The 16,897-nt window shown below is 43.4% G+C and overlaps 1 protein-coding gene across 2 annotated transcripts in view; it reads right to left on the minus strand.

The window, feature by feature from the left end:
- IQGAP2 (IQ motif containing GTPase activating protein 2) overlaps positions 1 to 16,897 on the minus strand; it is a 150,572-nt gene that overhangs the window by 71,358 nt on the left and 62,317 nt on the right. For both annotated transcript variants that reach the window (XM_040421415.1, XM_040421414.1), the window contains 2 exons: positions 8,330 to 8,420; positions 20 to 187 (listed from right to left, as the gene is read on the minus strand). In XM_040421415.1, coding sequence (XP_040277349.1) covers positions 20 to 187; positions 8,330 to 8,420 — 259 coding nt within the window. The remainder of the gene's footprint in view (positions 1 to 19; positions 188 to 8,329; positions 8,421 to 16,897) is intronic.

A 16,897-nucleotide genomic window follows, 5' to 3' on the forward strand; every position in this document is an offset into this window, starting at 1 on the left:
TCTCAAGCAATGTAGATACCTTCATTTGCCTTCTTTTTCTTGGCCTCTGACAAGTCTTTGTGATACACCTCGGCACACTCTGGTAGAATCCCCTTTAGGCCAGCATTAGGTGACTGTAGTGCTAGCAATGTATGTTGAGGCTCATCCTTTTCCAAAGCCAGGTTAATTTCTGCCACACCAGCTGCCACTACACAAGCATCAGAAGGAAAAGAAAGTACAGTATTTAAAAAAAACATATGACAACATAAAGATTTATTTCAGTGATGTGACATTTTCCAGGAGCACTTACTTGTGTCATCACCCCTTGATAATGCATCTGCTGCTACACACACCCCTGGAAAGCAGTTGATTTTGCTGGGGAGTAACTATTGTAATAAATGGATAGCTGCTGCTTATGTTAGCTGCTAGCTCTCTGGTTTGGCTATAAAGACCCCCCCCCCCCCCCCAATCTTGCCACTTATATGGCCTGTTAGGGCATATACACCTTGAATAATTTTCTGATTCTCCATGGCTGAAATACCTAATCCATACAACCCCTCCCACTACCTATCTGTAGCCACCATCCATCAAGGCCATCGTTCAGAGATCAAATTGTAATACATGTACTGTATATCAGGATGTTACAGCATGTCTTGTACTCTATTAATTGAGTTGTATCTATGTGTTCCTGGAAAAGTCCTCGAACTCGTCTGTTTTCTGAGCATTCTTGGGTGGGAATTGTAAATCAGACACGGTTTTACTTTATAACATTTGAACAGATTTAACTTCTTTGATTTTAATTGACACAGGATTTTTCTATGGTGTCGGCCCTTTACAGAGTGATGAGTGGGGAGTTGCAGAGAGCGATGAGAAGAAAGCAAAGCTATTAAATACTTTTTTTCCCACTGTATTCACTGAAGAAAATAAACTGTGTCTTGTAAGTCGGTCGGCACTGTGTAAGGTGGGTGCTCAGTCAGAGGGTCGGTTACCCTAAAACCAAATTGAAGAAAAGGACCGGCACTTCAAAGATGCCGAAGCGGTGAGTTTATTGGTCACACATTACATTTGTGACACGCGTTTCGGCACATATAGTGCCTTTCTCAAACAGCCACGATAACACAGTTTGAGAAAGGCACTATATATGCCGAAACGCGCATAACGAATGTAATGTGTAACCAATAAAACTCACCTCATCAGCAACTTTGGAGTGCCGGTCCTTTTCTTAATGAAGAAATAAACTGTCAGATGAAAGGTAATGTAAAGTAAAAGTAAATTCCCCATCAAAAGTGGCCTGTCTGACCCAAGAAGAAGTACAGCGGCGTCTTAAAAAGATTAAAATAGACAAATCGCTGGGACCAGATGGCATACACTCCCGTATCCTAAGAGAATTAAGTAATGTCATAGACAGACCCTTATTTCTGATATTTAAGGACAGGGAATGTTCCACAGGATTGGTGCATACCAAATGTGGTGCCAATATGCAAAAAGTGTCCAAAAACAGATCCTGGAAACTATAGGCCGGTAAGTTTAAGATCTGTAGTGGGTAAACCATTTGAAGGTTTTCTAAGAGATGCTATCTTGGAGTACCTCAATAAAAATAATCAAATAATGCCATATCAGCATGGCTTCATGAGGGATCGGTCATGTCAAACTAATTGAATCAGTTTCTATGAGGAGGTAAGTTCTAGACTTGACAGCGGCGAATCAATGGATGTCGTATATATGGACTTCTCCAAAGCATTTGACACTGTACCACATAAAAGGTTAGTATATAAAATGAGAATGCTCGGACTGGGAGAAAATGTCTGTATGTGGGTAAGTAACTGGATCAGTGATAGAAAACAGAGGGTGGTTATTAATGGTACACACTCAGATTGGGTCACTGTCACTAGTGGAGTACCTCAGGGGGTCAGTATTGGGCCATATTCTCTTCAATATATTTATTAATGATCTTGAAGAATTCTTGCACAGTAAAATATCAATTTTTGCAGATGACACTAAACTGTGTAAAGTAATTAACACAGAAGAGGACAGTATACTACTACAGAGGGATCTGGATAGAGTGGAGGCTTGGGCAGATAAGTGGCAGATGAGGATTAACACTGACAAATGTAAGGTTATGCACATGGGAAGGAATAATGCAAGTCACCAGTACATAATAAATGGTAAAACACTGGGTAACACTGACATGGAAAAGGACAAAGGAATTTTAGAGAACAGCAAACTAAGGCTACTTTCACACTGGCGTTTTGGTTTCCGTTTGTGAGATCCGTTTCAGGGCTCTCACAAGCGGTCCATAAGGGATCAGTTTTGCCCTAATGAAACATAGAAACATAGAACGTGTCAGCAGATAAGAACCATTTGGCCCATCTAGTCTGCCCAATATACTTAATACTATGAATAGCCCTTGGCCCTATCTTATATAAAGGATGGCCTTATGCCTATCCCATGCATGCTTAAACTCCCTTACTGTATTTGCAGCTACAACTTCTGCAGGAAGGCTATTCCATGCATCCACTGCTCTCTCAGTAAAGTAATACTTCCTGATATTACTTTTAAACCTTTGCCCCTCTAATTTAAAACTATGTCCTCTTTTAGCAGTTTTTCTTCTTTTAAATATTCTCTCCTCTTTTACCTTGTTGATTCCCTTTATGTATTTAAAAGTTTCTATCATATCCCCTCTGTCTCGTCTTTCTTTCAAGCTATACATGTTAAGGTCCTTTAATCTTTCCTGGTAAGTTTTATCCTGCAATCCATGTACCAGTTTAGTAGCTCTTCTCTGAACTCTCTCCAAAGTATCAATATCCTTCTGGAGATATGGTCTCCAGTACTGAGCACAATACTCCAAATGAGGTCTCACTAGTGCTCTGTAGAGCGGCATGAGCACCTCCCTCTTTCTACTGGTAATGCCTCTCCCTATACACCCAAGCATTCTGCTAGCATTTCCTGCTGCTCTATGACATTGTCTGCCTACCTTAAAGTCTTCTGAAATAACGACCCCTAAATCCCTTTCCTCAGATACTGAGGTTAGGACTGTATCACTGATTTTATATTCTGCTCTTGGGTTTTTACACCCTAGGTGCATTCTGAATAGATAAGGATCCGTTCAGAATGCGTCCGTTCCGCCTCCATTCCGCACTGGAAGCAGACACCAAAACACTGCTACCAGCGTTTCTGTGTCCGCCTGACGATGCAGAGGCAAAACCTGACACACAATGTAAGTCAATGGGGACAGATCAATTTTCACTGACGCAACAGAAAACAGATCCGCCCCCTATTGACTTTCAATGATGTTCAAGACGGATCCGTTTTGGCAATCTTAAAGATAATACAAACAGATCCGTTATGAATGGATGCATGCGGTTGTATTATCGGCGCAGATCCGTCTGTGCAGATCCATGACGGATCCGCACCAAACGCGAGTGTGAAAGTAGCCAAAGCTATAGAAACCAGTGTCAGGCAGCTGCTGCCAAGGCCAATAAGATAATGGGTTGCATCAAAAGGGGCATAGATGCCCGTGAAGAGAACATAGTCCTACCACTTTACAAATCACTAGTCAGACCACACATGGAGCACTGTGTACAGTTCTGGGCTCCTGTGAACAAGGCAGACATAGCAGAGCTGGAGAGGGTTCAGAGGAGGGCAACTAAAGAAGTAACTAGACTACTGGGTGGACTACAGTACCCTGAAAGATTAGGCTTATTCACTTTAGAGAAAAGACGACTGAGGGGAGATCTAATTACTATGTATAAATATATCAGGGGTCAGTACAGAGATCTCTCCCATCATCTATTTGTCCCCAGGACTGTGACGAGGGGACATCCTCTGCGTCTGGAGGAAAGAAGCTTTGTACACAAACATAGAAGATGATTCTTTACAGTAAGAGCAGTGAGACTATGGAACTCTCTGCCTGAGGAGGTGGTGATGGTGAGTTCACTAGAAGAGGTCAAGAGGGGCCTGGATGTATTTCTGGAGTGTAATAATATTACAGGCTATAGCTACTAGAGAGGGATCATTGATCCAGGGAGTTATTCTAATTGCCCGATTGGAGTCAGGAAGAAATTTTTCCCCCTAAAGTTATGTTATGTACTATGTTACTTTGCTTTGCGTACAAAGTAATTAACAAAATTTGGCTACTGCTCTTAGTGCCCCCCTATAGTATTTACGCCCTTCACATTAGTTATGCCCTCTTGTGCCCCCTCACAGTAGTTACTTCATTCACATTAGTTATGCCCTCTTGTGCCCCCTTACAGTAGTTATGCCTCTCACATTTGTTATGCCCTTAGTGCCCCCTCACAGTAGTTACGCCCCTCACAGTAGGTTATGCCCTCTTAGTGTCCCCTCAGAGTAGTTATGCCCCATAAGAGCCCCCTCACAATAGCGTTGTTCATTTAGTGCCCACAATAGGCAAGCCCCTTTAGTTTTAATAAAATAAAATAAACACTAGTCACCTAGCTCTACTGCCATGAACGGAGCAAGTTCTCCACAGGCTTGAGCTTTCTCCTGCTAGGGGCAGCAGGGGCAATGACATCACTTCATCTCCCCTACTGCTGGGGAGCACATAGGCTGGGGAATGGTGAAGCAGGGAACTCACTATTGTATTCAATTGTATCTGAATTCTTAGGATGCAGATATACTTGAAAGCGGGACATGCTGTATCCATCCCACCGGATCCGGGACGATTGGGAGACAGGGGTCATGTGAGTTGCACCATTCACCCTGCGATTAAAGCAGCACTGATACTGGGTAATACCAGGAGAGCTACTGACAGTAATATTTTACATGGTGCACAAAATCCAACAAGTAGACCTTTACTACTGATTCAATGTTAAATTCTGACCGAGCTGGAACAGCGAGTAGTATCACGGTCCAACATGTGAAATACGTGTCCTTTTTATCTCATAGAGATGGTGGACATCTGACAGCTTTAAATAGCCTCTCGCTTGGAATGTGTTGTCTATAATGTGTCAGCTACAATTTCCATAGCTCTACGTGAACAGGACATGCAGTAACAAGTTCCATACATTTCCCCTTACATATAAGTAGGATTACATGGACCCTGCTGATACTGACGGGATCTGCGGACACTGATGCAGATGGGACCTCAGATAGGCTGATTTTACTATGCCCAATGCTCTTATTCTGCAAGAGATGAAGCTCTTCTACCCATTCAGCATTTTTCCATGGCTGTGGCCTCTTCAAACACTCGAGTACGAATCAATTTACAGAGTAATGAGGGGGGAGTTGGAGAGCGCGATGAGGAGAAAGCAAAGCTATTAAAAAAAAATTTCTACAATGTATTTACTGAATAAAATAAACTGTCAGATGAAATGCAGAATTTAAAAGTTAGTTCCCTATTAAAAATGCGCTGTCTGACCCAGGAAGAAGTACAGCAGCGTCCTCAAAAGATTAAAATAAACAAATCGCTGGGACCAGATGGCATACACCCCCGTATCCTAAGATAATTAAGTAATGTCATAGCCAAACCCTTATTTCAGATATTTAAGGACTCTATACTAACAGTGTTCCACAGGATGGTGCATAGCAAATGTGGTGCCAATATTTAAAAAGGGTCCAAAAACAGAGCCCAGAAACTACAGGCCGGTAAGTTTAACATCTGTCAAGGGTAAACCGTTTGAGATGCTATCTTGACGGATCCGCACCAAACGAGAGTGTGAAAGTAGCCTAAGCTATAGAAACCAGTGTCAGGCAGCTGCTGCCAAGGCCAATAAGAGAATGGGTTGCATCAAAAGGGGCATAGATGCCCGTGATGAGAACATAGTCCTACCACTGTACAAATCACTAGTCAGACCACACATGGAGCACTGTGTACAGTTCTGGGCTACTGTGAACAAGGCAGACATAGCAGAGCTGGAGAGGGTACAGAGGAGGGCAACTAAAGTAATAACTGGAATGGGACAACTACAGTACCCTGAAAGATTATCAACATTAGGGTTATTCACTTTAGAAAAAAGACGACTGAGGGGAGATCTAATTACTATGTATAAATATATCGGGGGCCAGTAAAGAGATCTATCCCATCATCTATTTATCCCCAGGACTGTGACTGTGACGAGGGGACATCCTCTGCGTCTGGAGGAAAAAAGGTTTGTACACAAACATAGAAGAGGATTCTTTACGGTAAGAGCAGTGAGACTATGGAACTCTCTGCTTGAGGAGGTGGTGATGGTGAGTACAATAAAATAATTCAAGAGGGGCCTGGATGTATTTCTGGAGCGTAATAATATTACAGGCTATAGCTACTAGAGAGGGGTTTTTGATCCAGGGAGTTATCCTGATTGCCTGATTGGAGACGGGAAGGAATTTTTTCCCCCTTAAGTGGGGAATATTGGCTTCTACCTCACAGTTTTTTTTTTTTTTCCTCTGGATCAACTTGCAGGATAACATGCCGAACTGGATGGACAAATGTCTTTTTTCGGCCTTCTATACTATGGTACTATGTAATTTAAGTTTTATTTCCACAAAACCAGAAAACGTAAGGACACAGATGATAACGCGAAGTCACACAACCTGAAACATGTATAGCAGCACCACCATGCACACCATTGTTACCCGGTATGAGTCTTTTTAATAAGGTCACTTCATGACATGGTCAAAATAGTCCATTTATATGGAGCCTCTAGCCTTTGCCCCAACACTTCATATTATCCACTATAAAACTTTTGCATAGCAGGTCATCCCAAATTGATGTGAAGATGTCTACTCTTTGTACATTATTATTTGGGACCCATATGAACTGATATTTGTTTACTATATGGTGTTATGTTAATACTGTCATTATATTATAGTTTTAATTGGCTGTAATATTTTACCTAAAACTTGTAGTATTCTGGTCTCAGTCCTCCTGTTCGGAAGACTAAAATGTTTGGGAATGCGATAGTAAAAAAGATGATTTTACTGTATGTCCCCGCACAGTCTGACACTATCCAGGGACACAAATCTTTATTGCAGACTGCTGGCAAGTTATTTACAAACATTTATTAGGAATAATAGAGGAACAGCACAACATAGAAACAATAGATACTCCAGAATCGTTATTGCATGGAGAATACAAGAAATTACTAAAACAGTTATGTCAGTAGAGGTCCTAGTAAAGTGAATTATTATGCTGTCTAGTACATAGGATATTTTTAAGTTATAAAATTTTGCTTTCGATTCTGTGGGACTTTCGTTATGAACAGCACACGTAGTAACGGAGTTAGCCTCACAGGACACCAGGTCAACAGGGACATGAAATATCGGAATTTATCTGTTACCATGGGCAGAATAATTAGAGATGAATATTAGAGATGAGTGAATTTCATATTTTTGAAATTCGTTCATGCTTCGTTTACTGGTAAAAGGTGAATTGCGTTATGGATTCCGTTACCACGCACCATAACGCAATTCTATGACGGAATGCATAACGGAATGCCTTTAGGGGCATTCCGTTATTCATTCCGTCATAATAGAAGTCTAAGGCCTGCATAAGGGATCCGTCCAGTTTCCGTTATGCAGGGGAGTCCTCTCCTGCATAACGGAAACGGGAAGGATCCCTTATGCAGGCCATAGACTTCTATTATGACGGAATGAATAACGGAATCCATGCATTCCGTCATAGAATTGCGTTATGGTCCGTGATAACTGAATCCATAACGCAATTCACCTTTTAACTGTAAACGAAGCGTGAATGAATTTCATAACCTGAAATTCGCTCATCTCTAGCCATTATACATGGTTTTCTAGTCTGCTGACCGATTCTGTTGTTTGAATTGCTTCCTGCCATTCTTCTCTAGGATTGAATAATTTGTACATGCGGATGGAGCAATCCGCCTTATGACAATATATTTGGGAATACCCATAAGGCAACTCCCTAACACTGCAGACAGAGCACTCCACAAAAGTTTTTAAAGAGGGTTTAATACTGATGACCTATCCTCAGGATAGGTCATCAGTATCTGAATGGTGAGGGTCTGATACCCAGCACCTCCACCGATCAGATGTTTGAAGATGGATGTTCAAGTGAGAGCTGCAGCCTCCTTGCAGATTACCAAGCACAGAGCCGTCCATTGGATAGTGGCTGGGCTTGGTACTGCAGCTCAGCCCCATTCACTTGAGTGAGACTGAGCTGTGCCTAGGCCATGTGATGCATGAATGTGACGTCACTAGCCCCGGAAGAAGTCCTGGTGCGCACCAGATTGCATGGCCACTTCAAACAGCTGATTGGCGGGGGTGTTGAGAGTCGGGCCCTCAACAATCGGAAACTGATGACCTATATTAATAACAGGTGATCTGTATTAAACATTTGGAAAACCCTTTTAACGTCAGATATAAAGAAAAACCAACATACCTCTGTTTGCATCTTGACTGTCCTGGTTGGCATCATTGACTCCACTCTGTATTTCATCCAGCCACAGTGCGGCAGACTCGTCCTTGGATTCCTGTAAGAACAGGAAATTAATTGAGATGTGCCAAGACTCATTATGGACTGGAGCCTGGAATTACTTTAATATTGTGATGTCAGCTTTCTTATGTTTTAAAGGACAACTTAACCTCAGTCTGGAGACATTATATCTCCTGCAGGATCTGGCACTACCCCTTCCAGATGTGCCTTAATAAAATACAGATATACACTTCAAACTTTTTCTTCTATCACATGCGAGGAGCAACCATCTTGCTCTCACACTGTAGGTGTATCAAGACACACCACCATCCTTTAGGAAGTAGTCACTCTGCCTTGGCCAAGGTAATTGGACACAGGGTTAGGGCTCCAAATCTAAATCTTCATCCTGAGCAGCAGGAGAACGGGGAACCAGGTTGGATGTGGAGACCAATGACCAGGTCGGCTTAGTTCTAGTAAAATCTCTTATTTATTGAATATTCGGTTGAGTGGACAGTGTGAAGCAAACACTAATCTATGGTTTCTGTAAGACGAAGAGTGATCAGTGTGGAGTGGAACTGGTTTATCTGTTATGAAAGCTTGTGTGTATGTTGTGTTATAGAAAGTTCAAGCGACCTTACCCTCCAGAGTGACAAATAACCTACAAGCAACAATTTCACCTAAAGTGAATTACTACTTCCGTGGAAGGAATGAGAATCGTCCATGTGTGCTCTGTATCACGGATGCAAACCCACTTGAATGGGTCCGCAATCTGCAAGATACAGAGCGGTGCAGAGGCATGGAGCAGAAGTGGTCCGCTAAAAAAAAAAAAAAAAAAAACTATTTTTTTACAGTGCGGACTGAACCATGCGGATTACGGTACCATTCAAGTGAATGGGTCCGCATCCACAAACAGTGGCCACGTGGCTGGTGCCTATGCATTGTGCACTGCCATTTGCGGTCTTTAGTGCGGGCATGGGTCAAACACATTCGTGTGCATGAGCCCTTGATCAAGGGATCTGAATAGAAGTTTCTTTTTCTTTATAGAATCTTATAACATTCCTACAATTGCTTTCCATTGAAAACTGCATTTTGTTATCAGATGTGAAAACTATATACGTGGTCGTGTGTTTTAACCACAATCCATGGGAGAAGAACAATATGCATAGGGCTCTAGGCACTCCTGTATAATGAATTAACATAGACTAAGATTCATGTATGTAACATGACTACTAGGGATGAGAGAATCGACTTCAGATGAAACTTCTGAAGTCGATTCTCATAAAACTTCATTAGAATACTGTACGGAGCCGGAGCTCCGTACCGTATTAGAATGTATTGGATCCCATGAGCCGAAGTTATTACTTCGCGAAGTCTTGTGAGAATTAATTTCTACTGTAAAAAAAAACCTTACCACTTGGAACCGAACCCAAGTTCAGTAAAAGGTTTTTTACAGTAGAAATTCATTTTTGAAGTTATACCCAAAGTCGATTTGCAGCAAGTTATACCCAAAGTCGATTTGTGACTACATTTGCAGCAAGCCCAGGAGAGGGGAGTGGAGGGTCGAAGTAATAGTTTTGGCCCTGAGGGTGGTATTAATACGAACAGTACCAATTCCCCCTCTTCGGCTCTCTCTGAGGCCATGCAGTGACTGGAAGGTGCATCCTTTCTTTCCTTGGGACACACCCACAATACCAAGTAGATCAGTGCAATTCTTCCACAGTAGCAGCATATGGACAGCAGCAGCAATGATGGAGGTTTAAGTTCTTGTTAAAGGTTTCTGAAAATTCTCGGACTGAGGTGGTACATATTTAAGAAACTGTTGACCAAATAGTCTTAAAGTGTGAAAGGGTATGTTAGCACCCTTCCCTCACACAGCAACAAAATCTCTCTTCCATAAACATGCACAAAACCTTTCCGTCTGACTCCAATACAAGGCCCTGCAGATTCTGGACCTTCTGATTTCCTTGCTCTGGAGCACTTTTGATGGTAAAGGTGCTTCCTTAGCTGTAGAGGTCTTAAAGATGAAGGTTCTCCGAGCTCAGGCCTAGCTCTGAGGAGGGTGCACAAGTAGGTCCTCACTGTAGCACAGCTAGACTCTCACCACACACTGACTAACAAGGGGGTGGACCCAGTACTTGTCCATACAGTACTATTAGGTGTACAAATATAACAAATCACTAAATTTCACTTAACAGTAGAGTCTAATACACCCTTTAGGCTCAGTTGGCTAGATTTGGTAATGTGTCTGCACCTAAAATCTATCTTAAAAAGTGGTGCAATTTGGTGCAACTAGGGTTTCTAAACCTTTTTACGACTTGCTAAAAAGCAGGCAGGGCTTCATGGGAGGGACATGGCTTAAAGGGAAAGAGGGCTAAAATGCAATTTTTGTGCAAAAATTGTGCCATAATTCTGGGGAAAAATCCTGCCTCGAAGTAAGCCAACCAACAGTTGTTATAGATTTAGAGAAAAAGTGTCTGTCCCTGCAACAGATGTATGCTCCAGCCTGAGGTCCTGTGATAAATCTGGTGCAGGTCTAGACAGGTTGTCTAAGGTTACACAATCCTCTTCCCCCTATCCCCTAACATCAGCCATTGGGAGAGAGTCGGGATTTGGCCCCATACACATTAGGCTACTTTCACACCAGCATTTTGCTGGATCAGTCATGGTTCAGTTCAGTTTTGTCCCCATTGACAATAAATGGGGACAAATGACAGATGAATGGGGACAAATGACGGATCTCAATAGTGGAAAGGGTAAGCGGAAGTGTGAAAGTAGCCTTAGATTGTCAGCAGAACCCGAAGAAATTGGTGGGTTCAGCTGACACAGTTCTAATATTTAGGGGAAGCGGCTGCTTTGGGGCTCTGACCCAGAAGGAGCCCATCCAGGAGGAGGAGGACTAAAAGATTTTCTCAGGGCCCCCTCAACAGTATTACACAATGAAATTATATACAGTTACAGTATAGACAGTGTAGAAAACGGATGGAACAGCTGCCAGGCCTGGTCTGAGAGAGTGATCTTTACTGGCCACAGGAATGGGGGCGGCATGAAAGGAAGGGGTTGCAAAAAAATTACTGGGGGAGCCCCATTAAAAGATTTGCTGTGGGGCCCAGTCATTTCTAGCTACACCACTGTATGTATGACCAGCTTTCGATGGATCCACTCAATAATATTTCCACGTACATCAAGAGAGGATTACATATACATAATATAGAAAATACAAAGACGATAAACATGAAACTACTGGCACAGAGGAGGAGAGGACCCTGCTTGCGAGAGCTTACAATCTTCAAATTCTATCAAATGATACATTTTGTGCAGGATTAGATCCTTTTGTCTAACTTTTCACCAACTGCTGTTGGGATTATTTTACGCCAAACATTTGGCCCATCTTTGGTAGACCTTGTAGGATAGTGAGTCATGCCATTTTTGAAGCACAGTGGATTACCCTCTTTGGTGTACAGTCTTTATAAATATTTCTAAAACCTAAGGCAACATTATGCCCCAGAAAGGCGCCAAATTTTGGCACATTTTACACCAAACACTAATCAGAAGTCACGCAACACATTGCTGTTCAGTAGTAAGGATGTAACGCCCCAGAGTGGCATTACCACTTCTGCACCCTGCTACTATCTCTAATGGGCTAGTGTCATGTCATCTGTGTATTTATTCCAAGTCCTTCACAATGTGCATTCCTATTTCTTGTAACTGTTATGTTATCATGTAATTTACCTGGTTCACCAGTAGGTGGCAGCAAATATGGCAGAGCTATCTTAGATAGAAAGGAACCTTCCATTCCATTCTAACCCCCCACCCCCACCACCACCACTATGGTGTGGTGGGTGTGTCCCACTTGCTGCGGGGAGGGAGGAGTTTAGCTTGAGGTCAGTTCAGCTTACCCCCTCCTAGGGGTTAGGTGTGCAGCAGGTGCACGTCCCTGTTGGATGACTCCTGTCTAGGCCAGCTAGAGCACCTTTAGCTCTGCTGAATATTGAGGCCACAGCTTGGAGCTTCAGAAGCCAGGAAGAAAGTTCTCTGGATTATGCTAGAGTCAGACTACAGAGAGAAGTTGCAGCATCCTGCAGAAGCAGAGATTCTATTTAAGGCTACTTTAACACTCGCGTTTGGTGGGGATCTGTCATGGATCTGCACAAACGCATCCATTCAGATAATACAACCACATGCATCCGTTTAGAACGGATCCGTTTGTATTATCTTTAACATAGCCAAAACGGATCAGGCTTGAACACCATTGAAAGTCAATGGGGGATGAATCAGTTTTCTATTGTGCCAGATTGTGTCAGTGAAAACGGATCCGTTCCCATTGACATACATTGTGTGTCAGGATGGATCCGTTTGGCTCAGTTTCGTCAGACGGACACCAAAACGATGCAAGCAGCCTTTTGGTGTCCGCCTGCAAAGCGGAATGGAGATGTAAGGGAGGCAAACTGATGCATTCTGAGCGGATCCTTATCCATTCAGAATGCATTAAGGGCAAAACTGATCCGTTTTGGACCGCTTGTGAGAGCCCTGAACGGATCTCACAAACGGAAACCAAAACGCCAGTGTGAAAGTAGCCTAAGCCTGTCAGCACAAAAGAACCAGAGAGCAACAAATGTAGCAGAGAGGAGTTTGCCCGCCACAGTTTTGTTCATGCTAAAGCCTGCTGGGAACCAAAATAAAGTCTGTAAATCGTTTGGAGGAATGTTTATTCAAGTAAAGCTACTGTTCAACTATAGGGTGGGCCATTTATATGGATACACCTTAATAAAATGGGAATGGTTGGTGATATTAACTTCCTGTTTGTGGCACATTAGTATATGTGAGGGGGGAAACTTTTCAAGATGGGTGGTGACCATGGCGGCCATTTTGAAGTCGGCCATTTTGAATCCAACTTTCATTTTTTCAATAGGAAGAGGGTCATGTGACACATCAAACTTATTGGGAATTTCACAAGAAAAACAATGGTGTGCTTGGTTTTAACGTAACTTTATTCTTTCATGAGTTATTTGCAAGTTTCTGACCACTTATAAAATGTGTTCAATGTGCTGCCCATTGTGTTGGATTGCCAATGCAACCCTCTTCTCCCACTCTTCACACACTGATAGCAACACCGCAGGAGAAATGCTAGCACAGACTTCCTGTATCCGTAGTTTCAGGTGCTGCACATCTCGTATCTTCACAGCATAGACAATTGCCTTCAGATGACCCCAAAGATAAAAGTCTAAGGGGGTCAGATCGGGAGACCTTGGGGGCCATTCATCTGGCCCACGACGACCAATCCACTTTCCAGAAGAGGGTTGCATTGACAATCCAACACAATGGGCAGCACATTGAACATATTTTATAAGTGGTCAGAAACTTGTAAATAACTCATGAAAGAATAAAGTTACGTTAAAACCAAGCACACCATTGTTTTTCTTGTGAAATTCCCAATAGGTTTGATGTGTCACATGACCCTCTTCCTATTGAAAAAACAAAGGTTGGATTTAAAATGGTCGACTTCAAAATGGCCGCCATGGTCACCACCCATCTTGAAAAGTTTCCCCCCTCACATATACTAATGTGCCACAAACAGCAAGTTAATATCACCAACCATTCCCATTTTATTAAGGTGTATCCATATAAATGGTCCACCCTGTATATACAAGGTCTGGACTGAATTTATTCTTCATCCCACCATTCAACTACCCCCTTTGTCTGCTTCAGAGCCAATGCCTGGGGTTCCAGCGTATGCAGGTAGCAGCACCGTGACATGTGCACAAAACATTAAGGGAGATTGTAGGCCACCCTACACCACTCTGGTATTCCTACACCTGGGTACCATCTACTACATCACTAAAAGGGGCCCTGTGCCCTTGTTGCATCATTGCAACTGGCATCACGAAACGCTTATCTCATCTTAAAGGTACACCCGTGTGCACCTCGTGCTCTGTTGCAAGGACACTATTGTATTTCCACAGAGGGTTATTCACACATTCCAACCAAGCAGGAAGCAGGTTTTATTACTGCCAGCTCCTTTAGTGTTGCTGGAGGCATCATGCCAAAGAAGGAATGTGATTATTAGTCAAGGCACGCAAAGACATAAAAAAATAATTGGAGGTCACAGAAGTTGCCGTGACTAATTGTGATGTGGGACATAGGTAGTTGTGTGTAACACATATCAGATAAAGAGTAGAAACTATAGACCAGTGTTCCTCAACTCCATTGCTCAGAGCCCACCTGCCGGTGAAGTTTTATCTATTTGTTACGCACTTGTATAGCGCTGACCTATTCCGCAGCGCTTTACAGACTTTAGCATCGTACTGTCCCCAGTGGGGCTCACAATCTAAGGTCCCTATCAGTATGTCTTTGGAGTGTGGGAGGAAACCCACACAAACACAGGGAGAACATTACAAACTCCATGCAGATGTTGTCCTTGATCAGATTCAATCCCAGGACCCCAGCGCTGCAAGGCAACAGTGCTAACCAATGAGCCACCATGCTGCTCACCATTTCCAGGGTTTCCATAAGGTATCTTTACTCGAGGCGAAGATTGGTACGATTGAGCAATGAATTAGTCATTTCTTGGTGCATTAAACATTTCAACAATGTCCCTTTAGAAGCGACGATTAAAGGGAACCTGTCACCTCCAAAAACCATCCCAAGCCGCCAAGTACCTGACAGTAGCCAGCAGCGCGTTTCCGACAATTGTTTTCTTCCTGAAGGCAGATGAAGCAAAAGCTCAGAAATCGTTCTTTTATCCCCTTCCCACGTGATTTTCTAGTCGTGCTTCAAGTCAAGGTAACAGTGCCCCCTTGGCATGCGCCAAAAACAGCACTAAAAAATTGTGTGTGAACTGGCAGAGATGAGGTCATGATTCATTTCACTGTGGTGTGAGGTCACTGGAGTGATTATATGTCACAGGTCATTGACATGTGTATCTTACTATGGTCAGCCATATGTCACAGTTTATTCCATTGTGGTTAGAAATTGCTAAATTTATATGGCTTGGAGAAATGTGCATGTTTATGTCTACAAAGGAAGGAAAAGTGAGCGGTTAGCAAACGTTTCCGAAACTGCTTATCTCTGTGAAGACAATAGGAATCAGCAGGGAAAATCCGACCTGTCAAATGTAATCTCCTCTTTATTCATTATGGGTTTCTGAAGGGTACGGTGTAAATGCACAAAACGATCCATGGTGAATGATACATCTATGTTTGTTTTTTTGTTGATTAAAGTGGTTGTCCATCTTTTTTTTTTTTTCTTTTTTTTTTTACTTTTTTAAAAAATTGAAACCTCAACCTGCAGTACCTGTGGAAAAAAACACTTCCCTTCTCCCTGCCGCTCCAGTCCGGTTCCCCGGCTCCCCTGACTGATCTTTCCATCCCGTCCTGTAAACTTCTGAATGGACAGGGTCGTGTGCTCCCCTTTAGCCTACCACTGACCTCAGTGGTGACATGTCCCAAAGCAGCAGGAGCAGGAGAGTATGTTTTTTATTCCCCCACAGGTACAGCAAGCTTGGGTTAAGGCCTCATGCACACGACCGTATTTTTTTGCGGTCCGCAAAAACGGGTTCCGTTTTGCCGTGATCCGTGACCGTTTTTTCGTCCGTGGGTCTTCCTTGATTTTTGGAGGATCCACGGACATGAAAAAAAAGTCGTTTTGGTGTCCGCCTGGCCGTGCGGAGCCAAACGGATCCGTCCTGAATTACAATGCAAGTCAATGGGGACGGATCCGTTTGACGTTGACACAATATGGTGCAATTTCAAACGGATCCGTCCCCATTGACTTTCAATGTAAAGTCAGGAGTTAATATACCATAGGATCGGAGTTTTCTCCAATCCGATGGTATATTTTAACTTGAAGCGTCCCCATCACCATGGGAACGCCTCTATGTTAGAATATACCGTCGGATTTGAGTTACATTGTGAAACTCAAATCCGACAGTATATTCTAACACAGAGGCGTTCCCATGGTGATGGGGACGCTTCAGGTTAGAATATACTAAAAGAACTGTGTACATGACTGCCCCCTGCTGCCAGGCAGCAGGGGCCAGCCCCCTCCCTCCCCTGTAGTTAACTCATTGGTGGCCAGTGGGCCCCCCTCCCTCCCCTGTAGTTAACTCATTGGTGGCCAGTGCGGCCGGCCCCCCTCCCTCCCCTGTAGTTAACTCGTTGGTGGCCAGTGGGCCCCCCTCCCTCCCCTGTAGTTAACTCATTGGTGGCCAGTGCGGCCGGCCCCCCTCCCTCCCCTGTAGTTAACTCGTTGGTGGCCAGTGGGCCCCCCTCCCTCCCCTGTAGTTAACTCATTGGTGGCCAGTGCGGCCGGCCCCCCTCCCTCCGCTGTAGTTAACTCGTTGGTGGCCAGTGGGCCTTCTCCCCTCCCTCCCCCTCCTAATTAAAATCTCCCCCCTATCATTGGTGGCAGCGGAGTGTACCGATCGGAGTCCCAGTTTAATCGCTGGGGCTCCGATCGGTAACCATGGCAACCAGGATGCTACTGCAGTCCCAGTTGCCATGGTTACTTAGCAATTTGTAGAACCATTATACTTACCTG

The sequence above is a fragment of the Bufo bufo genome, chromosome 2 (assembly GCF_905171765.1).
Source record: "Bufo bufo chromosome 2, aBufBuf1.1, whole genome shotgun sequence".
Lineage (NCBI taxonomy): Eukaryota > Metazoa > Chordata > Amphibia > Anura > Bufonidae > Bufo > Bufo bufo.